This window comes from Antechinus flavipes, chromosome 3 (assembly GCF_016432865.1).
Source record: "Antechinus flavipes isolate AdamAnt ecotype Samford, QLD, Australia chromosome 3, AdamAnt_v2, whole genome shotgun sequence".
In the NCBI taxonomy this organism is placed as follows: Eukaryota; Metazoa; Chordata; class Mammalia; order Dasyuromorphia; family Dasyuridae; genus Antechinus; species Antechinus flavipes.
In genome coordinates, this window is record NC_067400.1 from 432248271 (window position 1) to 432275443 (window position 27173).

The window sequence follows — 27173 nt, forward strand, 5'->3', positions numbered from 1 at the left end:
TTAAACTCCCAAGGCCATTATAGTAATACTTCACTAAATGCTATACTAGGAAAATGATCAAGTTAATTGCCTCACTTAAGTCCTTAACTTATTATCTAGATATGACTTAAGCACTGGAGAACATCTGACTCATTAATTTCTTACATCACTTTCTTCACCTTTAAATATTATGGTAACAGCCTTGAAGAGTAAGAAAGAATAATGGACCAAAATGATTCTGGGCATGGTCTCAAGTCCTACAAGCTCAGTGTGCCATGATACTTAAAACAATATACTTTAGCCTGCCAAAACACAATGCCAGGCTGTGGGCAGTAAATGAAGAGGTAGGAAGAAAAAGCATAAACAGATTACATGTGCCTTAGAAAACAGATTAAAACTGAAAGATGGTAAGGCTTATAAAGGCGAACAGCAGAATCTAGAAAAACTAGGAGCATTTGTACAAAAATAGCCCTAGGAATGTCTTCATAAAATTAAAAAATTCAAAACCAAAGATTTGTAGCAAATATGAATTACATAGCTTTTAAATCTTGTTTCCTTAAAGTGGAAGATCCTAGAAGCCAGGGGATATCGCTTGTTCTCTTTACAAATATCTTTATCCATCTTTGTTGGTTGACACGGAAACATCAAAGGAAATGATGGCCCTGCTTTCTGAGGATGCTTTGAAGGGGGAAAAATAGATTTCATGTTATTGGCAGCCAGTATTAGCATTTTTAATCAGGTTTAATTAAAATACTGTGAAAGTTAATCTGCCATGGGAATACTTGTCTTTTTAAAACAAGAAATGTGAAAATGTAGCATTTGTTGAAAATGTTAGCTTTCTGGGCTCAGGATTCTGGAAGTTAGGCTAGAATGCAAGTTGCAAAGTATTTAGATGTGGACTTTACTCACAAAAGAAATATTCTAATCCACTAAAGCTGGTTTTTCCTCATTAAATATATATTTATTGTTTGTTTTGATGACTCACAGATTATGATTGATGATCTCATACTGTATTAGTTTTGGTTTGACTTTTAATTACTTCTGCTTAGTGACAGAATTAGGTTAAAGCAAATACATGGCAACAAAGCTATTTCAGTTATTAATCTTCACCACACTGAAAAACTTTATTTTAGAGGGAGGAGCATTAAACACAAAACTGGCAATGATTGTTTGATCATGATATAAAATGTTCAGTTTTTTGTGGATATTTTATCTATATCAGAACATTTGAGGTTGAGAAGACTATTTCTGTATTGTCTTGGATTTAGAAAGAAGAAAAATTTTTAGGAGAGGAAACACTCTAGTATAATTTTCTTCCTTTTGACAAGAGTTGAGGTCAAGTCCTCTCTCTAAAATTTACAAATTGTGTAAATATAGCAAAGAGTCTGAACTTTTCTGAATCTCATTTTCTTTATTGTGAAATGAGGAAAATAAAATCTGGAGTTCTGGTCTTACAAGCTTGTGTTGTGATGTTCACAGGATAATGTTAGAAAAGCATTTCAAGACTAAAAGCATTATATAAATGTTAGCTGTTATTGTTATTTTCATTTAAGTATGACCATATTAATTAAACCTTTGGTCCACAGACAAACCTAAAGTAAAACACACAGTCAAATACACACCTATATGTACATATACACACCTATATACACATTTATCTAATATCTAGAAAGATATTAATGTACAAAACACCTACATTTTTATCTAAAAGGAGCTCCTATTCCAAAGAGACTAGAAACTTTGACAAGTTTTCCAGATGCAGCTGGGTTTTAGAATAATGACTAAAGGCTACAAAAATGTCTTCCTGTAATTACAAGTTAGCTGGTAATGCTAACTTGGTGTAACCCATGTTATTCTGAAAACAATGAGGTGTCCTCTTTCTTATGCTTGAAAAATTTCTGCAAAGAATAATTGCCACCACTTTTATCCATTAACACCATTTATATGTATGTATGTAGATCTAAATAGTATCTTAATGGTCCTTACTGTACTCATGAGGTACTCATGAGACATATATTTTCTTGATGTACTAAGCAAGGATTTTGTCTTGCTTTGAATAGACATATTTGTTATGAAGCTGTGCATTTGTTATTCTCTCTCTTTCTTATGTCTCTACATTTTCCTCTTTCTGTTTCTTTGTTTTCTCCTTCCTTCTTTCCTTTTTTATCTCTTTTCCTTCTTCTCTTTTCTCTTCCCCTTTGTTCCTTTTTTATTCTTCCTTCCTTCTTTCCTCCCTCCCTCCCTCTCTCCCTTCTTTCCTTCCTTCTTTCCTTTTCCCTTTCCACAAGAAGGTAGTAATGAAGAGATAAAATAAGATTTTGATCACATAATCTTTCTGCCTCCTTTATTTAATCTCTTCCTTCCTTTTTTCCTTTCTGGTAAGGTACATTTCTATATTCAACTGATTGTATATATTATTCCTTCTTTGAACCAATACTGATAAGGATAAGGTTCAAGTGATGCCCATCATTCACCCTCTCATCTTCCCCTCAATTGTAATAGGCCTTTCATGACTTTTCAAGTGAAATAATTTACCCCTCTCCCTTCTACACTCAGTGTACTTCTCTTTCTCATCCCTTAATTATTATGTCATCCTCTCAAATTAACCTTATACTTATGTCCTCTGTCTCTCTATATATTCCTTTTCCTGTATTACTAGTGATAAAATTTTTAAGAATTACAAGTTATCAACTTCCCATGTAATGATATAAACAGTTCATCTCCACTGATTACTCATTCCCCCTCTTTTCTCCTTTTTAGGCTTTTCTTAAATCTTGATATTGTAGGACAAATTTTTTGTTCAGTTCTGGTCTCCTTGTGAGAACTTGAAATCCTTCTATTTCATTGAATTATTATTTTTTAAATTTGGAGAACTATGTTTAATATCACTACATAGGTGATTCTTGGCTGTAGTTCTAGCTTCTTTGCCTTGTGGAATAGCATGTTCCATGACAATCCTTTAATATTGCAGCCTGATTGTGGTTTCCCAACATTTGAATTATTTCTTTCTGGCCATTTGCAGTATTTTTTTCCCCAAAGAGTTCCCTTAATTTTGCTATTCTTTCAATGCTTATTTGTCATGTGGTTCCAAAATATCAGAGTTTTAGAGCTGATGTATTATCCACTGTACCATCTAGCTGCCCCTACTTGATACTTTATTAAAAGATGTTGTCCAAGTCCTCCTTTTGATTATGGCTTTCAGGCAGTACAGTGATTCTGGAATTATCTCTCCTGAATCTATTTTTCAGGTCAGTCTATCTTTTCCAATGAGGTAATTTATATTGTATTTTTTCATTCTTTTTAATTTATTTGATTCAATCTGGCAGGGGGAGAGGCTACTGACCCAGATCATATCTCAGGGATCTTGGCAAGGAGCTGGGACAGGGAGCCAGGGCTTTGAGGCATCTATGCACTAGGAAATCTACTGTGAGGCTCTTTGGCTACTCTGTCCTGGTTACAAGCCAATAGTTCAGCAGATTTCTGTGAGACACCCAAAGCAAATTTAAAAGGCAAATTGTGAGCCCCTGAACTCTAGAACAAGGGATTTGGCCACGTCCACTTAGCACTGAAAGTCAGTCAGAAACTCCAGCCCAAGGGCAAACTAAAGTGTCTGTCACCCCTTTGCCTTAACAGCAGACCTCAAACTTAAAAACAATGAGCAAAAAAGCAAAAAGAACTCTAACCATAGACAGCTTTTATGGAGAGAGAGAAGATCTGATCTCAAATTCTGAGGTTCCTAAAGGCAAATCACCTTCAGATGAAGCCCCAAAGGATGATATGACTTGGTCCCCTTTTCACAAGGTTCTCTTGGAAGAATTCAAAAAGGATCTTAAAAGAGATTTAGAAGAAAAATGGGGAAAAGAAATGAAATCTTTGCAAAAGGATACGGAAAAAGAAAAATAGAAATTATCTGAAGAAAACGCCTTTAAAAATAGATATAATGAAATGGGAAAAGCATATAACTCCCTATGGAATAGATTTGACAAAATGGAAAATACAAATAACTCCTTACAATATATATTTGATGAAATAGAAAAATCATATAACTTTTTACAAAATATATAAGAAAAAGAAACCAATTCGTTGAAAAACAGAATTTGTGAAATGGAAAAAAAATGCAATGAACAAAACAACTTATTTAAAAATTCAATTGGCCAAATACAAATGGAGCTAAAAAAGGTAACTGACAAAAATAATTCACTAAAAATTAGAATTGAACAAATGGAAATGAATAATTCAATGAGACATCAAGAATCAGTCAAACAAAACCAAAAAAAAATGAAAAAAAAATAGAAGAAAATGTAAAATATCTCAATCAAAAAACAACTGGCCTGGAAATAGATCTAGGAGAGACAATCCAAGGATTATTGAACTTCCTGAAAACCATGATGAAAAAAAGAACCTACATATCATCTTTTAGGAAATCAAGGAAAACTTCCCTGATGTCCTAAAAACAGAAGGTTTTAGGTAAAAAAATTCACCAATCATCTCCTTTAAAGAGAACCCAAAATGAAAACTCCAAGTAACATTTTAACTAAATTTCAGACTTATTGGATCAAAATAAAAATATTTCAAGCAGGCAGAAAGAAACAATTCAAATATTGATGAGCCACAATCAGGATTACCCAGGACCTAGCAGCTTCCACTTTAAGAGATCAAAAGGCCTGGAATCTAATATTCCAAAAGGCAAAGGAACTTGGATTGCAGCCAAAAATCAACTATCCAGCTAAACTGAGCATTATTTTTCAGGGAAGAAAATGGACATTCAACAAAACAGGTGAATTTCATTTATTTCTGATGAAAAGACCAGATCTGAATAAAAAATTTGATCTCCAAATACAGAACTCAAAAGAAGCACAAAAATTTTAAAAGGGAAAGAACTATTGAGAACTATATCTCTCTTGTGGGTATACTTAGAGAGTGTAGGTATAATTTAATTTAATTATGATAATATAAAAAGTAAACTAGAGGTAGAAAGTGGATTGTACTGGAAAAAGAGAGACATGGAGGTAAAATGAAGGAAATTATATCTCATGAAGAGGCAAAGAAGACCCATTATAATTGTGGGAAAGAAGGGAAGGGAATGAACATTGTGTGAATCTTACTTTAATCAGATTTGGCTCAAAGGGAGAATATCAGATATATTTAGTTTCACAGAGAAACTTCTCTCACTTTATAGGGAAGTGGAAGGGGAAATGGGAAAGGAAAGGGCAAGGCTTAATAGAAAGGAAAACAGAAGTAGTAAGGGAAAGGTTTAAGGAAAGGTTATAAAAGGAGAGGGCTGTTTGAGAGAGATGGTAGTCAGAAGCAAACACTGGGGGGTGAGGGGAGGAAAAGGAGGAAAAGAAAGGAAAGCATAACTTGAGATAAGATGGCAGAAAATACAGAATTAGTCATTTTAACTATGAATGTGAATGGGATGAAATCTTCCATAAAACAGAAGCGGATTCTTCTCTCATAGTTATTAGCTTCCACTTGTCAATTCTAACTTTTAAGGAGTTGTTTTCCCTTGTTAGCTTTGTGCTTCCTTTTTTATTTGGCCAATTGTACTTTTGTAAGGAGTTGTTTTCTTCAGTGGATTTTTGTGTCTCCTTTTCCATTTGGCTGATTCTACTTTTTAAGCAGTTGTTTTCTCTTTTCAAACTGGATTCTTTTTTCACAATTCTCTTGTATCATTCTCATCTTTCCCAATTTTTCTTCTACCTTTCTTACCACTCCTTTTTGAACTCTTTTATGAGCTCTTTCTGGGCATTAGACCATTTTTTCTACTTCCTATTTTTTTTCCTCTGGGATTTTGCCCTTAGATGCTTTGACATAGTTGTCTTCTTCTGAATTTGTGCCTTGATCATCCCTGTCACAATAATAACTTTTTATGGTCAGATTGTTTGTTGTTATTGTTATTTTTTCATTTTGGGGTTTTCCTCTTTCTTTTAAATTTGAGCTCTGCTCGTGGGTGGAAGGGGTATTGCCTAAAACTTAATTATACAAGTTGCTGTAGGCCCTGGCTGTTCATCTGCTACTACACTTATATTGCCCTAAGGCTAGTGAGGGACCCTTGTGCTTGGTGCTGTGCTGAAGGAGTAGATTGGTGTTAGCCTGCTCCACCACATTGGGACTCAAGATTTCCTGTTGGTTTTCACTGGTGCGGTTTTCTGCTGGCTTGCTGGGATGCTTCCTGTCCTGGATAGTACTTTTCTTTCACTTGAATCCAAGTTTCACCTCATATTTTTGCAGGTCCTGCTATTTCAAGATTTATTTGGGGACATTATTTTATGGTTGTTTGGAGATAAATCTGGGAAATTTGTAATAATTTACTACTTACTTTACCATCTAGCCTCCCAGAACTCTACTCAAACCATTTTATATCTCTCAGGTTCCTTCTAACTCTAGGTTTATTATCCTATGATCTTTGAAGAGAGATTTAAGAACATAATATATTCTGCTTTTTCTTCTCTCTGGTTTCCCTAGGTTTAGTTAGGTACATACGGAGCTCAGTTATGAAGAAAAAATAGCCTATTCTCGTTCCAGTTTATGTTTACATAATTTAAAATCATTGGAAAATTGTATCACTTATATAGTCATGTCAAATGTTTTGTCTAATATTTTGAGATTTGTGTAGCCACAATTTTTTTAAGTACCTAAGAACTAGACAAAAATAATTTTAAAGAGTAAATTGAGAATAGTTTGGATAAGTCTAAGAGCAGAAGTTGGAAATTACTTGACATTTTAATAATAATGTCAAATTGGAACATACTAAAATGAGAAGTGAGAACTGTCAGGCCCATTTTATTCAGTATTGTTCCTAACAAGTGGAAGAGAGGGAAATAGAATATCAGTGATTATTGTTTAATCAAGAAAATGGAGATTTAATATGATCTATTATTGTCTAGATTTAGGGATAAAATAAAATACTAGATTTGAAGAAGCTTTTAAAATTTGGGGAAAAATTAAAAGTTTCAATTAAATAGAAAACAGTGCTTATTTTATGGATGGACAATAAACTGTGTCCAGAAATGAATAGGAAGTAGAAAGCTGGCTAAATTGTGCCTAGAAAATCATGCTTTTAAAGATTCCAAGCTGTTCCCTACTGGAAAAGCTGATTTTAGAACACAAATATCCTCCTGGCAATATTCTCTGGTTGTGAACCTTGGCTTTCTACCCCCATGAAATCAGAATTAAGAGAATGACTATAAGATTAGTAACAAAAGAAAAAATGATTTAAATAAAATTCAATTGAATAGAGATAAAAAGCAAATGAGTATCTAGGGGAAGATGATTCAAATCACAAATATTCAATAAGAGAGAATTCTCTGAAAACCATTAATGAAGGGGATCTGATCTAGCAATAATTAAGAACATTATTTGTTGCAAACATTTTTCTGTAGCATGTATTCTAATCTGTCAATTAGTTCTTAGATGGCATCATATAGATTCCTGTACACTGAAAATGCTGCACTCACTTTGGGGGATATTTTGGCAACAAAGAGCTACAGACTAATTAGAAATCTGGAAAAGAACCCTGAATAGGTTTCAGGATATGAAGACTTTAATTTATAAGGTTGGATTCAGAGAACTTAATTGCTTTGAGCAATGACTTAAAGTTTAACATCTTACAAATATCCCACAGAGGCATGCCCTCAGTGGGATGGAAAGGAATAGAGAAAGAAGCATAGTGTGAAAATATAATTCAGAAGCAAAGTAATTTATAAAATGAACCGAATTTTAGGCAGATTACTACTGGAAGAAAACATCCTAAGGGAGGCAATGGAAAGCATATCTTTTTTGAAAATCTGGAGTTAGGCAAAATTATAAAAGATGCTTCAGAGGGTGAATTCTTCATAAGCTGGCAAATAAAGATTATATAAAATCTATCTCATGAATTTGAAGTTGGGCAGGGAGAGGAAATTATTCATGTTCCAAAGTCAAGATACCACATCTATTCAACACCACTAGCATCCTAGACACTGTCACCTAAAGAGGTTGAGCTATACAAATGCTCTTCCAGCACCCCTCGTGAACTTATCCAATTTCTAAATGAATAATTTTCTTTTAGTTGGAGACTGATTCAGGGCTGTCCTTACTGTTTCATGCATTCACGTCAAACTATGCAGTATATTAAATCTGGACTTCTTCCAGGTTCTAGTTATTTTAAACATCAGCTTTCAATATATTCTTAGTGAAATACAACGGAGGAATTCTCTTGAAATCCTAGTTTGGAAAATGTTGCAGCTAAAGCTATTTCTCCAAACAATTTTCTTTCCCCACTAATTCATTATTCATTATCTCTCAAGAAATATTCAATCTAGAATAAGTGAGTAGGTCTTTAATAGCTAAAGAAGAAGATACTTTCTCTCAAGTTATCCTAATTTATCTCTTATTACTCTAACCCCCTAGGGAAAAATGAAACAAAAAACTAAAAAAAAAAACAAAAACAAATAACAAACATTCTATAATAATGTGCAGCTATTTTTTTAAAGTAACAATATGGTCTCATTGTACTTTTCCTTTTGCCTGTCATCCATGTATGTTAGAAAATATACTTTCTATCACATCTCTAATAGAAATGCAATTAAAGATTTTGTCATTAAAAGAATATTAAGAAAAATATGTTACTATTTAAGCACATGAAAGCCCTAGGATTAAAAAAAAATCTATTCCACTAAATTCCTCATCAGACTATTTTCATTTTCTCAATAATAAAGCTTAAAGTCAATATCTTCTGTAGTCCTCGTTATATTCTTTAACAAATTACACTTATTATTCCATTTTTGATTTTCCAAAACCCATTTTCATGTATTTATGACCTAAATACATTTGCTTTCTGTACATCTATACATATGATAATAGGCAAAGGAGTTCTTAGGATAGTTCTCTAAAGCAGAAAGGCACTTATCAAAATGGCATCATGATGAAATTCTGACCCCAAAACTTTAGAATAAAATAACTGTCATGAGAGTTAAATACAATTCTAAGTATTAGATAGTTGAACACACCACAAGTGCATTTGTTGACTTCTTATGAAAGGACTGTTTCCCACAAAGTTGTGAGAGAAAGTTGACATTATGGATGACAGAATCTGGTTTCAAAAAGTTGTTAACAGGATCAATAATGAACTGAATCTAATACTATGATATTTACCGAAGAAGTAGAGTTTAAAAAAAATTTTAAAACTTTTTTTATATGAAGAAAGAACTGGGAATTCCAATGATGTTTAAACTCAATAGTCAGTAGTATGCTGTAACAAGAAAAAAGCTTCATATGATTTTGGACTATGTGAAAAGAAATAAAATACTGAACATCAGAATGGTGGTAGTTTAAGTCTACTTTTTGTTGACTAGATGAATCTGGAATATTGCATGCAACATTTTAGAAAGAATATTGATTAAATTAGAATTCATTCCAAAGCAGGGCAAGTAGGATGATTTCAGACAAGAACATGTTACAAGAACTAAGAATGTTCATTCTGGAAAGATACAGTGCCTTTGTCTTGAAAATCTCAACTGTTGCTCTATGAAGGAGTTAGACATAAGTAGCTGTAAGAATTTATTAAGCTTCTATTACATATGGTAAAAAGATAAAAACAATAGCTACTGACCTCAAGAGGCTTATTCTCAGAGAAGAGTAGAGCCCTGGGGATGTAACACCTGAGCTAAATAAGCTTTGAGGGAAGATAGAGACTTTAAGAAGCAAAAACAAAGAAAGAAAATGTTCTAGACATGAAGGGATAGATAATTTGTGCAAAGACAAAGATAGGAGATGGAATGTTTAGTGAATTGGGTTAGTCTGAAATGTATATGTATAAGGGAGATTAATATAATATTAATAATTATAATAATAATATTAAAAATGGAAAGGTAGCCTGAAGCTAGATTAAAAAGGGCTTTAAATGCCAATCAAAAGTGTTTCTATTATAGTCTAGAGGCTATTGTGAAGTCACTGGAACTTCTTGATCAGGGGAATGATATGGTCAAAAATATGGTCTATTAATTTTTCGGTTATGTGAAGGGCAGAATGGAGCAGAGAGAGATTGGAAGTAAAGGAGCATTTATAAGTTATAGTCCAAGTGAGGATTAGAAACAAGAGTTGTATTATGATTAAGTAGAAGGTAATTTACATACACACACATATGTTAAACAAAGCTGGCAATTCTTGACAGTTATATTTGGGAGGAAAAAGAAGTAAAGAGTTGAGAATTCCTTTGAGCTTGTGACTGGAAGTATGACGATGAAGAAGAAAGGATGGCTTGGGGAAAAGATACTGAGTTATATTTTAGACATATTGAATTTGAACTACCCACAGAAAATCCAAGTAGAAAAATCTAGAGACAATTGGTGACTCTGGCCTGGAAAAGGAGAGAGAGGAAGATTTTGTGATGATCTACTAGTTGAAAATTGAAACTATGAGAGTTGATAAAATCACTGAGGGAGAACAGAAAATATGGGACAGATTCTTGTGGTACTCCTGTGTTTATAAGAGAAGGCAAGAATGATGGTTCTGAAAAGAAAATTGAGGAGTAGTCTTACAAGTAGGAGAACAAGAAGAATGGAGCCAAATAAAGACAATATGTAGGAGAAGGGAGTGGTCAACAGCTTCTATAACAAAACTCATGATTTCTAAAACAGAATTAATTGTCTTTTCCACTTAGCTGTTCCCCTCTTCTTACCTTCCCAATTTCTGAGATGGGAACCAAGATGCTTTCGATAACCTAAGTTTGCAACCATGAAGTCATTCTTGCCTTATCTTCCATATTCACTTAGCCAAATTTTGTCAATTTTGTCTCCACAACATGTTTTTTATCTATGCCCATATATTGATTCATTTCACAACTACCATAATCCAGGCTCTCCTCATTTTTATCTAGACTATTTCCATAGTTTATTAATCGATATTCCTCCTTTAATTTTTCCTGTCTTTAGTCCACCTTTCATACAGCCACCAAATTGACATTCTTTAAACCAAAGATTTGAATATGTTTCATTCTGTTTAAGAAATTCCAATAGTTCTCTATTAATTTTAAGACAAATACAAACTTTTATTTTCCATTTAAAGCCTGTCACAATCAGTCTCCAGCTATCTTTCATATTCTTTGTTCCATTCAAACTGACCCACTTTCTGTTCTCTATACATAACAATCCATCTCATTTCTGTACTTTTTTACATGTTAGACTGTTGCCCATTTCAGCTCTACTACATAGTTACTTAACCATAATGTTCATTGCCTCAGTTTCCTCATCTGTGTAAAATGAGTGGCTAGACTAGATGAATCCACTTTCAGTTCTCTTAGTTAATGATTATGTTCTTAGTCATTCAGTAAACATACATTTACTAAATGTTTAGCAAGTGCCAAGAACTGTACTAAGCTCTAGAGAAGGGGGGGGGACTTTTTTCTCTGTCAAGGGTGACTTGGATATTTAGAACATCATTCATGGGTCACACAAAATTATCAACTTATAGAACTCAAGTAGTGGGAAGTTGTTATACTTAGCTTTCAGGTCATCACCATCTGTGGTTGCCTTCATTCTTAGATCCCAGTTACACTGTATATGTCTTGCATGTATCCATTTTTATGTTATATTCCTCTTTTTAATACAAGCTACATAAAAACAAAGATGGGTTTGGACTTTTTTAAAGAAGGGATGGGGAATGTCTGGCCTGTGGGCCATATAAGGAACACAAAATGATTTTGAATGAAGATGAGGTTGTTGTTGTTGTTTGTCCTTTGTTCTTGAAAAGGACCATGACATCATTTGCATGCAATGCAATGACATGCAAATGAATTGGATTTAAGTAAGGGAGGGTTATGGGAGTCCACCTGTTTCACTTTCCCCTCCAGAGCCATCTAGGTTCAGTGGCCATATATAGATCAGAATGATTGGAGATTGTTATGGGCCAGAACTCTGAACTTGAAACAAAGAATTCTCACAAGGTACTATGTCAATGTAATTGATAGAGGCAACAGTTATCTAATTTAGCATGATTCACTATGATTGATTTAATCCTATAAGGAGATGTTATGGGCCAAAACTTGAAACAAGGTATTAAGTGGAATTGAGGAAACATGGTTAAATCTAGCGTACCACTGATTTAATCCTACAGCAAATAATGGTTTTCTAATGATATAATGATTGATTTGTACTCAGTGTGGAGTTTATAAGCTAGAAGTCTCAGCCAGGATATTCAGAGACAAGTGCACAGAAGGCTGGAGGCTGAAGGCTGGAGCACAAGCACAAGCCCTTGGACTCAAGACAGATTCATCCCATCTCACACCCCCTTGATGGCAGGCTCTTCTCCTTCACTTCTCCACTGAAACCAAGACTCCAAAAGGCCTCCAGAAAACTAGCTGAACCCCAAGTGAAGGAGACAAGACTTTGAAAGAGATAACAAAGAATTTGGACTTTAACCCCTGGGTACTCATGTGGTAATTACTAAACTGAAATGAAGGCTGCTCCCAGAGACCCCAAGAAAACCTCAACAGAGAACATTACATTTTAGAGAGAATATTACAGGAGATGGCCCTGGATGCAGTAGGAGGCCTTAACTTTTTTAGGTTAAGGTTTTCAACAGGTTTACCGAAAGGTCTTCTATAGAAGATGGGATCAGATCTGAGAACTAAGTTAGGAAAAATAAGGAAGCAGAGGTGAGGAGGGAGAGTATTCCAAATATGGGAAATTGTCATTGTGAAGGCACAGAGTCAATGATATGTCATTTGTGAGGATTTCATTTTCAAAAGTTTGGTTTTAGAAAACTTAGAGAATCAGAAAAAAAATAAGATTAAGCGAATTTGGCTTCCTGAAGATCATTGATTAGAAAAACTGTAAGGAAAGAAGTTTGTACTAACATTTTAGGAGAGAAAAACAAATTATGTACTGAAAGAAATAATGATTTTGTAAAAATGTTGCCCCAAAGTAATGATGGTTATATTTAAAGTTTTTCAATAGAATCAACTAGGATGCTTTATGACTATTAATAATTTATGATGAATAGAAGGGAAAAATCTATACCTGCAATTTCCTCTAGTGTGTTAGCCCTCATGTCCAGCAGCACAGTGCCATTCAGGATACAACTTCTCAACTCGAATAAACTGTGCAGGGAAAGAGTAGCCACATATGGCTTGCTCCACCTTTCTCCTCCATCTTCTACATCTTCTTCAAACTTCAGCCACCTACATCAACAAAAATGCAGTTTGAAAACACTAGATATCATAATTTTACTGTGCTCAAAAAAGAACATTGTTAATAAGTGTCTGAATGCCATTTAAATTCAGGTCCATGTGGCATTTATGAAGTGCTTCTTATATCAAAGATCTGATTCAGAACTGGACAGGTCTGGATAATAAGCAACAAAGTTGCCAGTTCAAATCTGTCCCCATCACAGTGATCCAGGAGCAGATTCTCTGGAAGTCAGAGGAAAAAAAATAGTGCCTGCTCTTAAGCATCTTACATGCTAATGTGTGTGTGTGGGGGGGGCGGGGAGCAGGAAGGGAGAAGACACTGTAAAAATAAAAATAATGTTGGATGGAAAGTACTAACTACCACTTTCCTTTTTTAAAAAAAAATATTTTTTCCAATTATATGTAAAGATAATTTTTAGCATTCGTTTTTACTAAATTTTGAGTTCCAAAATTTTATCCTTCCCCTCCCCTCTTCCTAAAATAGCAAGCAATCAGATATGAGTTATACATGTGCAATCATGTAGAACATATTTCTGTATTAGTCATATTGTAAAAGAAGAAACAGACCAGAAGGAAAAAAAAAACAAAATAAAGATGAGAATAGCATGTTTCAGTCTGTATTCAGAGTTCATCAGTTCTTTGGTTGTGGACAGCATTTTCTATCAAATTGAGGGAAACTAAGACATTAATAGTTGATTAATACATAGTATTTTTGTTAGTATATACAATGTTGTTTCTCCTCACTTCACTTTGCATCTGTTTGGATAAGTCTTTCTAGGTTTTTCAGAAATTCACTTTTTTTCTCATTTCTTACAGCACAATAGTATTCTGTAATATTTTTATACCCCAGCTTGTTCAACCACTCCCAATTGATGGGCATCCCCTCAATTTCCAATTTTTTGTCACTACAAAAAAATTTAGTATAAATATTTTTGTGTAACTATCCCTTTGTAGTATAAAAGCTCCACAAAGGAAGGACTCAGGCTTTTTATCTAGGCTCAGCACCATTCCTTACTGCTCTCCAACAGGTTTCTACCTAGAATCAGAGCTTAATGTTGAGTTAAGGGATATGGCTGGAGTAATACGGTCAGGTTTGAGTTTAGAGTTTAGTGCTCTGGAAATGACAAATTTCCTGGAGTTTATGCAAAAGTGTAGAATAAGTTACCTAAGTGATTTTGCTCCCCCCACACTTGACAAAGTTTGATTTTATGAGTCAAAAAATTTATTAACCATTTATTATGTACTGGGCACTCTATTAAATGCTGGATATATAAAAAGGAGACAAAAGACAATCCTCAAGGAGCTCTCAGTCTAATGGGGGAGGTGACAAGCAAACAAAATATGTATAAATAAGTTGTATAGTGGATAAATGAGAAAGGAAAGAGATTAGAATTAAAAAGGGTTGCAATTTTGTCATTTAGCCTTAGAAATTCAAAACAAAACTAATATAACTTGGTAACAAGTCCATATATTGTATAACCCTGAAGAAACAAACTTTGTATAATAAATTAATAAAAGATGCCAGTAAAGACCTATTATTGAAAAGTAGTATACTTTTAACATAGAGGGTTTGTTGAAACTAGCTTGAAGTGGTTCCTAAGAGTCAATTGTTATATTTTCCAGGTTGAGTATTTATACTATAGAAACTGATAAATCCTATAAGGAGTTCTTAGCACAGGCCTCACACAGAGTAAGTACATGATAACTATTTATTGAATATTGATTCACTGATTATTGTGAACTATTGTTTTATTGTCTATATTATACAGATTAAACTTTAAAGACTGAAATATAAACACGATTTTTCTAGAGAGGGTTGTCACTTAGCAGCATATACATGATTTTAAATCCCAAAAAGATAATTGCTACCGTAAACAACCATAATGATAATAATAGCTGACATTTTTATAACAATTTAAGGTTTGCAAAGCACTTTACATATATTGGTTTTGACTGTATTAAAATCATACCATTTTTTTTTTAAGGTCACCTTAGTTTTTTCCATGAGAACATTTTAAAACTGGTAGAAACCAAAACTAAAATTACTGACAGTATAACAACAAACATGGTATTTCCCTCAAATAGACTTTTTTTGATAGGTGGTGATGGATGTGTGTGTGTGTGTGTGTGTGTGCGCACATGCGCATGTGTGTGACATGTATGTGGACAGCACACATGCAAGAAAACAAAGTGTCCACTCAAAGGAATTCAGTTTAAATCAGCAAGCAAATACTTAAGGGCCTACTTAAGTAAAGTGCTGTGTGGTAGGAATCTAAATGCAGAAATTAAACCATTTCTGCCCTCAATGAGTTTATGCTTTTTTATGTATGGAAAGAAGGCCAATGCAAGTATATGTTCTAAGAAAACAAGATAAGAACTGGAAATGTTGAATAATTCCATTTTACTGAAACATAGAGATCATAAAAAGGAGCAGAGTGAAATAAGACTAAAAAGTAATTTTGAATGAGATTTCTGATGTCTTTTATTATCAGCATTAAACGTGTTGGAATCTTTACAAGCTGCTAACTCATTAGAGTTGATGTTTTGGGCCAGAACCTGAAACAAGGTACTAAGTAGAACTAATTGATACAAGGCTTGTGTTCACACCTTTTACTCATTGGAGTTCACAAGTATGGGAAATTCACAAAGTAAACTTTGTAACTCTGTGAATTCACAGCTCCCTTGAAGCTTTTAGGGCCAAAGAGCACTCTGGGAAGAAACCCATAATCCCTCTCTCTCATATCCCACAATTCCTCTCTCTCATATATAAGATACGAGGCTCTCAGACAGAATTCAGCCAAATTACATGGAGAGGAGAGCATTAAGTCAGAAGAAGCCACGAGTCGGAGTTGAGCTAGAGCCAGAAGGGAATTACTTCACAAGGCAAGAGAGACAGATTCATCTTTGTGCTGGCTGGAGGCTGAAGAAGACAGAGGCAGAGGCCAAAGGACAAACCTTTGGATTTGGAGACATTCGGAGGGAGCTCTTAGAACTGAGCAGAAAGATAGGCCTCTAAGAATCTAGCTATCCAGGCCCAAGGAAAGAGACAAGACTTGGAAGGAGAAATAAACATTTGTATTTTTACCAGCTGGCTGCATTTGGGGTAATTAAAGATCTGAACTTTTATCAGCTGGCTGCGTTTTGGGTGATTATTTGATCTGAACTGAAACTAAGGCTGCCTCCAGAAACCTCCCTGAGAAACCTGCTCTCACCCAGAGAGAACCATCATATTTATATATTTTAAAAGAAGAACAACACTACATAAAAGTTTAAACTTAATCCAGCAGGACATTTTTAAGATCAGTAATTATCAATATTTTTCAGTTAGTAGGAGGTCTTAAAGGCCCTAAAGATTACTTTTTTCATCTGATATTGTTTCTCATCATGACAATCTAATCTAATCTATAATATGGCTTTTTAGAACATAACAAACACCATTTGAAAATTTTTTCCATTTTCCAAAAGCATTAATTATGCTGCAAAACTGCTTAACACTCTTTTTTTGTGTGTATTTAGCTTCACCAAAAGTTAATATTAAATCTTAGCTGAAAGTATTGTTTTTATTTAAAAGTTACTAAAATATTAAATGTTTATTTTGTGTACTTCCCACTATGCTATATAGTAATAGGTCATTAATTTTTTTAAAGCTTCAGGCAAAATTTTAATAAAATTATCTATAATGCTATTGTCTTATTACTGCTATTTTTTTTAAATAAAAAGATTATCATGGGGCAGGTATAATTTTAATTAAATCTTCTACCAAATACTACACCTTTGACAAATGATGTTATTTTCAGGCATGAAGAATACATTACAAGGAAGGAAACACTGGTAGTTTTATGACCAAATAATCTTATTAGGCTTAAAATCTCAGTTCTAGTATATAGTATCAGTAAAGGGTAAAGAATAAAATGGAAATTTTTGGCATTAGGTTCCTAAAAGGTCAGAATGAAGTTGGGATGAAGTTGGGAAAAGATGTAGGAAAGTAGATCATAATTTTGGAGAGAATATTTAAAATTTAGCTCCTTTAAGTCATTTGGAAATATGAAGATATTCAATTGTTTTAGTGCTGCAGTTCCTCTAGAAATTATATATCCTATATATTAATACAATAAATATGCCTGAAATTTTTTTCCATAGCATGCAGAAAAATCCTTAAAAGTTTCCAGTCAGTTCAATCTCCAAGGTCCTTTCAAGCTTTCAAGATCTACTAAAACTAAGAAGATATGTACTAGATGTGGTATAAAATAGGAGTGGTATAAAATAAAGTTAGAGAAATAGGTTAGAATTAGATTGTAGTGGACTTTGAATAACAGGATCAGAAGCTTAACTTTTAAGGAGTAGAATATTGAAATATTTTGAAGATTTTTCAATAGGGGAAGTAAAGGCAAGTATGAAGGATGAAATGGAAAGGGAAGAAATTAGAAGCAGGGAGATCAGTAGGGACACAATCATATTTTAAAAAGAGGTAAGAAAAGTCTAAAGTAGGATATTTCAGAGGGAGTAAAAAAGAGGGAAGAAAATTCATGAGATATACTGGATGTAGTATCAATAGTACTTGGCAAATGATCACATGTAAGAAGTGAAAGAAAAAAAAAGATAAAGATGACTCTCAGATTGCAAGAATGCCATCAACAGAAGTAGAAAATGTAAAGTAAGAAGGAGATTTAGGGAAGAAGATAGGCAAGAAGAGATACATTTTAGAATGTTGTATTTGAAGTGTAGTTGGGATAGCATGTAGATAAAATGGTTTTGGGAGGATATTGGAGGTTAAAAGATTCAAATGGAAACCATGAAATTGTATGAAACCATAAAAGTGGAGGATATAAAGAGTCAAAAACAGGATCTTGGAGGATATTCATATTTAAAGATGAAAGGAAGTGAGTAAAAGACAAATAGCAGGGCCAGAATCATAAAATCATCACCATGAAGAGTACCAAAAAAGGAAAGGCTAAGAGAATATCAAGGACAAAGGGTAAATGGTGCCAAATATTGCAAAGGTCTCAGTTTTTTCAAGGAGACCACTGATGACCTTAGTAAGTTCAATGACCAGAAAGTCATGAGGAAAGATATAATTAGTAGGGAGTTGCATGCTATCTGGAAAGAAAGTAAAAGCAATGAGTAATAGACAACACTTCTTACAAATTTGGCAATTAAATGGGGAGTGAGATAGAACAATAACTTGTGGGAGAAGCATGGTGAAGGGAAATAATATAGAGGAGAAAGTACAGGAATAAATTAAAAGTATTTAAGAAAAGGAATGACAGAACAAGGGATTTTTCTAAGCTTTTAATTTAGGGTATAATTCATGTAAACATTCACAGGATGTTTTATATATATGTATATATGTATAAATGTTATATATATGTGTATATATTTATATATACATGTATATATTATCTTTGTATATGTCTATGTATATACTAGGCAGTTTAACTTGATGAATAGAGAATTGGTCTTGGAGCCAAGAAGATCTGACCCCTAAGACCTTCAAGTCCCATTTCTGACTCTGTTCTAGACATTTTTTAAAGACTGTAAATGGCAGAATAGGTGATGACCTGAATTGGTATAGAAAATTCCTCAATGGGAGTTCCTTATACAAGTCCAATCTCTATTTATATTTCTGTGCCCCTTTCCCTCTCCCTCTCCCTTTTCTTCTATGTGTGTGTGTGTGTGTGTGTGTGTGTGTGTGTGTGTGTGTGTGTGTATAAATATATGTATAGATACGTATAGAGAAATGATAGTTAGATGGGACTAGACCTGGGATTTCACTAGTAAAATAAATTCCTAAGGAGGTAACTCTCTTTATCAAAGACTTAGTCAAGAAACTCATATGTTCTAGGAATGATGCTAAGTGCTGAGGACATAAAAAAGAGTATACATTCTCTTTGTCCTCAAAAAGTTTACAATATAATTGGGAAGACAATAGAAATAAATGTGTGTGTGTGTGTGTGTATGTGTGTGTGTGTGTGTGTGTATACACACACACACATATATGCATACATGAACCTATTAATGTGTATATCCATATATAAAAGTATATATATAATATATTCAAAATGAATTAAAGGTAATTTTGAGTGGGAGTCCACTAGCAGGTAGCTATGGAATAAGGCCCAGGTTTTTAAACTGTGTTTCATGATTCTATATGGAGTGTTATAACTTAAGGTGAGGGTCCTGAAATTATGATTTAGTATCAGTAAATGTTTAATTTGTATACTTGTTTCATAAAACTATATACCTGGGGTCATGTAAAAATTTCTCAGATGAAAAGGGGTCATGAGTGGAAAAAATTTAATAAGCCCTGGCATAAGAAAAGATTAAGAGACTGTTTAATATATCAACCATATTCTGCACAATGTTCTGAGCACTATACAGAATGTGCCATGTGTGTACATGGCTCATAACCGTCTCTGAGTATGTGCTTTCTAAGTCTCTACAAACCTTTAAAAACTTTTTGAGTCTTAGGAAAGATCTTATTCAATAAGAGGGACTTGAGGTATACTTTAAAAGTATTTTTGAATGCTTCTGTGATAATCTCATATAAACTTTCCAAAGATAATGTCCTGCCTCCTACCTTTGAACAAGTGGTGCCATATGTCTAGACTAAAGTCCTTATCATTTTTTTTAAAAAAACTTGACCTTCCTTAAAAAAAACACAGATCAGATGTTTCTTTCTGAATAAGACTTTTCTACACTCTCTTAGCTCAAATTATTACTTATTCCTCCCTCTTGACATGACTTAATCATGTGCATATATCCCTTGTTTATATATTAAATGTCTCTAGCAGAATATAAGATCCTCAAGGACAAAGGTTATTTTGCTTTTGTTTTTATAATTTAGAACTTAGCATAGAACCTTGCACACATTAGTTGTTAAATAAAATTGGAAGTACAATTCTTTTGAAATTTGGAAATTTTTTTTCTTTAACTATTAGTTTCTCTACTTCTATTACTTCTTTAACTGTTCATTTGATTCTTTATTCCCTTATTCTGTTAGAAACAACCAGGGCTAAAATATCACCTCAGATTGCAAACTTGAAACAAATAATGAAAATCTCAAGAGAAAAGTATTCTTTTGATTAAAAAAAAACCTGAATAAGTGCAGATCTTATAAACATCATGTGGAAGTTTACATAAATTATTCCCTAAACTAGAGACTTCAAAAAATCCATTGTTCTCAATCAATGTTATTTTTGCACTTTAAATACCATTGGAAAAAATAATTATAATAGATTTGAACCTATAATAGCCTTGAATATCAAGGGTCTTCATGACATCAGTTAATTTATTTTGATGGAGTAATCCTTTTTCCCCCACAACTGTTTATGTATCTGAGGCTTGTCTGCTCCACACTGCTTTGCCTCTTCAAAACATTTGTATAAAGAACTATTAGAGAATAGTCATGATAAGTCAGCCATATGTCCTCCACAAAGCACAGCTGCAATATCTGTGTGTACTAGTCTATTAATAACATTAGATGTTGTTTACAAAAGGGACATTGTAATTGGGTTGATTTCATTAGTTTTATCATATGGCTTGTTTTAGGGCCTTAAAAAAAGAACAGCTGGTTTTTAACAAACATTCCTAATATCTAGGATTCAAAAATGTAGCTTCCCAATCTAAAATTTTGGTTAAGACTTATTTGGCTGTGACGGCTGACAAGTGAATTCAAAATGCGGTACAGATGACATGTGCAATATGTTGATAAAAATAATCCTATTTGCTTCTTTGGCATCTCTTTTCTCCCTTGCCGTTCCTACTGCCACCAACCTAGTCCAGGTCCTAAATCATTTCTCAGTAGGATTATTGGAACGGCTTCCCTAAAATTCTCCCAGCCTGCATGCAGTCTTTTTCTTCTTTAGTCTAGTCTTACCATGGAAAATGTTAATAAGTTTGCTAACACATAGATGGAATTATATCATTTTATCTTCTCAAAAATCTTCAATGGATCACCATTGAACACTGAATAAAGTCAGAAGTCCTTAGCTGGGTTTCAGCCCCACTTTCCTCATCTGCAGAATGAGAATATTAATAGCATCTATCTTACAGAGTTGTCATGAGGATTGAATGAGGTAACAAAGAAAGCATTTCATAAAACTTGAAGTGTTATATAAATGCTAGTAATTATTATTATACTCTTACACATATATCAATATTAATTTGTGTTATGTTTATTTGCATATATATTCATTATCCTTACTGGATGAGAAGTTATTGAGAGTAAGGACTTTATGTAACTTAAAAAATGTCCCTAAGAATCTAGAGCATCAAGTACTTAATAAATGTTTGCAGAATGTTATGTTATATGTGACAACTGTTAATAAAGTATTAATTTTGTTGTGACTGCTATAGAGATGGGTATTGGATCTATAACTTCATTGATATATGGAACTCCCAGATAAAGAGATTCCTCCTATCAACACAGATTGCCACTTTTACTACAGTTTAAAACTCCTGAGTATAGCTTATAACCACAGGAAAAATGTCCTTGACAAAAACTGTTTTTCTCTTGGATTTCTTAGAATGAAACTATATTAGCAGAAGAATACAATTATAAATATTTCTGAAATCTGTATTTATTGGACCAACTTGATATTTCAAGACAATGAAATTTTGTGACTTTAAAATTTAATATATATCTTAGTTCTTTTCTTCATTTAAGTTAAATTTGTTCTCTTGTTCCCAGGGTTATTGAACTTTAGCCAACACTCTTCTACACTCCTCTTCAATATCTGTTACCATTTTGACTTGAACATCAGCTGTCTCACTGAATATCATATAGCAGCACAAGAAATTTATAAAGACTATAGAAACATAGTTAAATAAATTTAGGCTAATGGAATTGGAACTTGCCTTGACATGTGAACTTTCCCTTTCCTTTCCTTTCCTTTTAACTTGTGTGCCTTCCTATTGACCTACTAAATATTCTTTTGCTAGTTCTCATCACACAAATTGTTGCATTGAGAATCAGGGTGATTCCAAGGATAATGAAAAAAAAAACACATCTTGATGATAAATAGGCTGCAGCATATTGTCATCAAAAATGTGTACATTAGAAGTGGTGTCCAAGACATCATTCATGACACATGGAAGCAAAAGAGATGAACCAGTCATATAAAAAAAAAGAATAATACTTGGACAATCCATGGCTGCACTGCAAGCCATAGATATTAAAAGATTTACAGAAAGTACATTTGTGGATCTTCTTGGATATATTTGTGGATGGCCATAGACAACATTCTCCCTATAGGAAAGGGCAGGGATGAGTTGTGGTATAAATTAGCTAAGAAAGTACTCTCATCAATGTGATCAATCAATTATCAATAAAAATTTTTAATGTATTACTATGTGTCAGATATTGTATTAGGTGATTGAGACAGAGTAAAGAGTGAAATATCCCTTCTCTCAAAGATATTCTCCTAATGCATTGAAGTATTATATAATTCACAATTAGACCATTTCTTCCTATTCTACAGTAATAACTTTGGTATTAGTAAGGGCTAATAGACAACATTAGTAAACATTAGTTAGGGTTAATAAGTCATTCATCTTATTCATTATTAGTATTATCAGATTGTAATAAAGTCATACATACTTGTATATGGAAGAAATTGTCCTTACATTCTAGTTTAAAATAGATTTCAATGAAAATACTAATACATTACTATAAATATATTTCTTAAGTCTCTTTTGGCTTTAAAGTACATAAATATATTCTTTGAAAATTTGACATTAGAAAGTTAAAAGTTAATTCCTTGGTTTTTAGATGCATATTAAATAGTAATAGCTGGGACTGAAATAATATTTTAAGATTTGCAAAGCACTTTACAAGTATTATCTCATTTTATCATGCTATTACCCCCATTTTATGGATGAAGAAAATAAGGCAGAGACTAAGTTATTTGCCCAATGTCACAGAATTGGTATGTATCTGAGGCTGGATTTAAACTGAGGTCTTCCTGACTCCTGCATTTTATCTATTATGTTCTACCTGCCTACAATTTTAGTAGAAATTATGAAAAGATAAACTAGCATGGAGACAATAGGGAAAGAGTGAAGCTTAAAGAATAGAGGATGATATGTTCACATCTGCCTTTTAGGGTAGTAATTTTGGAAGGTAAGTGGAGGATTGGCAGTGGATATAGAATTGAAGAAAGAATAAATTAGAAGGCTTTTTTTGACAACAGTTCATTTGAAAGATGATGAGGACCAATATAACAGTAGCAGTTGTATGAATGGAAAGAAGAGGACAAATACAATACATGACATAAAGGTAAAAAAGAAAGAATAGAATTAATAACAGATTGACTAATTAGGGTGAGTGGGAATAAGGAGTCAAGGATGACACCACAGTTGTGAGAATGGGTATCTGGGAGTATGATGTCATCCACAACAGTGTTAGAGAAGTTGTAAAGCAGAGTTTCAGGGGAAAGATAATGAGTTTTGTTTTAGACATTTTGAGTTTGAGATGCCTGTAACATTGTGTTCAAGATATCCAAAAGGCAATTTGTGATATGGTATTATGTCAGAATAGAAACTAAAGCTGAAGATATACATATGTACACACATGCACAAAAAACTCTTCAATTAAAGATATATATAGTGTGAGTTACAGCAAGATATCAGGGGGAAGACACTAGAAAAAATTAGTTCTTCTGAAGATAAAATTTGAGCTGAGTCTTGAAGGAAGCCAGAGGAACTAGACAATAAAGGACATGAAGCAAAATTTAAGGAAAGGGGAAAAGTCAATTTAAAAGCAGAGATTTGAAAGGTGGAATATCATATATTAATAATAGATAAAAGATTAATGTGACTGGATCATATAGTATATGGATGGGAATAAAGTGTAAGAAGACTGGGAAATTGGAAAATTATATTTGATCCTAGAGGAAATGGGAAGTCACTTGAATTTATTGATTAAAGATGGCAGTAATGTAGTAAGAACTACAATGTAAGAAGACATTTTGGGCAGCTGAGGTGAGATGTACTGGAATAAAGAGAGACTTGACATAGAAAGAATAAGTGGAAGGCTATTGCAAATAACATCAGGTAAATAAAAATGGGAATTGTGCATGTGGAGAGAAGGAGACATATTCAAGAGAGATTATGGAATCAGAAACAAGTCTGGTGAGGCATCCAGGATGACAATAAATTTGCATATGTAGGTTTCTGGGAGCATGGTGCCCTCAGCAGCAGAGGGATGTTGACAAGGGAGGAAGGTTCCTGGGAAGATGGGAAGTTAGTAGACTTTTTTTTGGACATGTTGAGTTTGAGATGTTAAAGGGTCATATCCAGTTTAAGATACCTAATTGGTGTCATAAGATTAGGGGATAAGAGGCAGATTTGGAAAATCTGGAAAATAGATTTGAGAATTATATATATATAAAGATGATAATATAATCATATGAGCTGATGAGATCACTAACTGAGATTATAGAGAAGGAAAGTACAAGGGAACTCAGGACAGACTTTTGGTAGATAACCACAGTTAGTGGGCAGAGCTTGATGAGGATTTAGCATGGGAGACTGGGAAAGAATAGAAAGGTAGGAGAAGAAGCAAGAGGAAGCACTGCCAAAAAAAACCTAGAGAGGAAGTTAACAAAAAGGTTAAATGATGAAACCTGAGAAAAGAACATTATTTTTTAGCAGCCTGGGGATAATTAGAAATTTTAGAGTTTTATTTGAATGATGAAGTCAGAAGCCATATAATAAGATCAGAAGCAATATATCAGAAGGCTTAGAAATAAATAAGAGGACAGGAAGCAGAGATACCTGGTTAGATAGTTTGAAAGATAGCTAAGGGGGATAGCTAGATCAAATAAGTGTTGTTTTTTTCAGAATGGAAGAGAAAAGTTTTTAGACAACAGGATTTAATCGATAGGAAGAGATTGAAAATTAAAGAGAGGAGAGAAATTATCTTCCAGAGAAGATAAAAGGGGTGGAATTAATGATGCATTTAGAGATCACTGACTAACTTGGCAAGGTGGGCCACCCCTTCATCCAAGGTCTGAGGGAGGAGACAACAGTAAGCAATAATGTTTGAATGATGTGACAGGAGAAAAGCAAGATCTCTCATCAATTGATATCACTTTTTCTGGTGAATTATGAAGCAATTTCCTCATTTCAGAAGACAGGTGGAAGGCTGTACAAGGTGAAACAGATTGGGATTTCTGCTGAAATAAGCAAAATAACCAATAGTGTGTGTGTGTGGGGGGAGGGGACAGGCTTCACTGGGAACCCATTTGAAGTTACATAACATAAATTTGTTGGGCAGCTAAGCAATACAGTAATCTAAGTGGCAGGCCCAGAGTCAGGAAGACTCATTTTCCTGAGTTAAAATGCAGCCTCAGACACTTATTAGCTGTGTGATTGTGGGTAAGTCATTTAACTCTGCCTTTAGTTTCTTAACTATAAAATAAACTGGAGAAGTTGTCTAGTATTTTTTCCAAGAAAACCCCAAAATAGGTCATGAAGATTCAGACATGATTGAAATGAATGAACAAAAATCTTGAGTAAATATGTTTAGACAAGACAACTGCTAAATACAACCTACATTGTCCTAAATAAAAGTAAGTGGGAAGCATTTTATTGATTAACAGGAACACATAATATAAAGGATCATAAGTACAATGCACTTAGTAGACCTGTGAATTCTTAATAGACCTTTAGGGTAATTCAATACACCAATAGTCCTCAAAATGCACCCCAGATGCTTCTGGGAGCCCCAAGATACTTTTTTTTTCAGTCTGAGAAGTCCAAATGATTTTCATAATACCAAGATGTTTTGATTTCTAATGAAAGTAGTAAATATCTAACAAAAGCTTTTTGTGGGATTGTCTATAATTTTTAAGAGTGAAAAATGGTCCTGAGACTGAGAGCTACTGTAATAGTTTGCAAAATGGCTCAGAATTTTTTTTGTTATCACGGAATAAATTAATTCAGAGTATGATATAAGGTAAAACAATACAATAAATGTGTATTCAGTGCCTATTATGTGACAGGGACTGTGCTAAGCCCTGGAGTTAAAAATAAGAAAAAGACTCTTTCTCTCAAGCAACTTACAATCTAATGGGAAAAGACAGTACACAAAAGGAAGCTGAAAAGGTCAAGGGAGAGCTGGGGTGAAGGTCAGAAGGTAGTTGGCTGAAGAACTTATTTTTAAAGTAGCTAAGATTCTAGAGATTTTCTAATTTATTATTTCAAGATAGGCAACCTCACTGTTCTTCAGATATTTTGGGGAATTAGCTTTTCCAAACTTTCTTCAGCACTGCTATTAGTTCATATACAGAAAGATATGAAACCTGTATATTTAAAAATAGGTCAAGGTCCATTACCTTTACTGAAAACATTTAAGATATTGCCACAAACCATTCTAGAGTTATGTCTAGATGATGAATAAAATATTCAGAACATTATAATTATTACCAATAATATTTCATACAGCATTTCATAATTCACAAAGTGCTTTCATGAACATTTTCTCAAATGGCAAATAAGTATTTTAATTATTTCCCTTGCTTTTAGAAGTCTGTTAAAACCATGATTCCAGAATGATGGAAAATTAAATAGGAGATAAGGCTTGCCTTTCAAATATTTTATCAAACTTTTCACAATAGCTTTTCAGGAGCTCCCTTTGAAGGCAGAGATCAGCAAAGTAAAGTGTTGAGAAGAATGTTGGATCTGAAAACAGATGGACTGCAATCCAATTCAATCTTTGCCACTTACTATCTGTATGACTGGACAAGTCATTTACATTCTGTAAGCCTTAGCTTTTGATATGTAATATCAGAGGAGTAGGTGAATAATATGGTCATTTCTAGTTCTGAATCTATGATCCCATAACCTGTCTTCATGTCAATAGTTAGCAGATGATTACACAGCATTATTTTGCAAGCCTCATTTATCATTGAGTATGGTACAATTTCAAAGTCTGTGTTGAAGACCTTGATAGAGAGAGCATCAAGTATGCATTTTGTTTTGGTGAGTCAAATGCTTTTAAAAATGTATGTGTATATATATA

At 33.5% G+C, this 27173-nt stretch overlaps 1 protein-coding gene across 6 annotated transcripts in view; it reads right to left on the reverse strand.

Moving 5' to 3' along the window:
* The window catches only part of SLC4A10 (solute carrier family 4 member 10), a 366372-nt gene that overhangs the window by 119685 nt on the left and 219514 nt on the right, over nucleotides 1-27173 (reverse strand). For all 6 annotated transcript variants that reach the window (XM_051986269.1, XM_051986272.1, XM_051986271.1 and 3 more), the window contains exon 5: nucleotides 12981-13141. In XM_051986269.1, the coding sequence (XP_051842229.1) occupies nucleotides 12981-13141 (161 nt within the window). The remainder of the gene's footprint in view (nucleotides 1-12980; nucleotides 13142-27173) is intronic.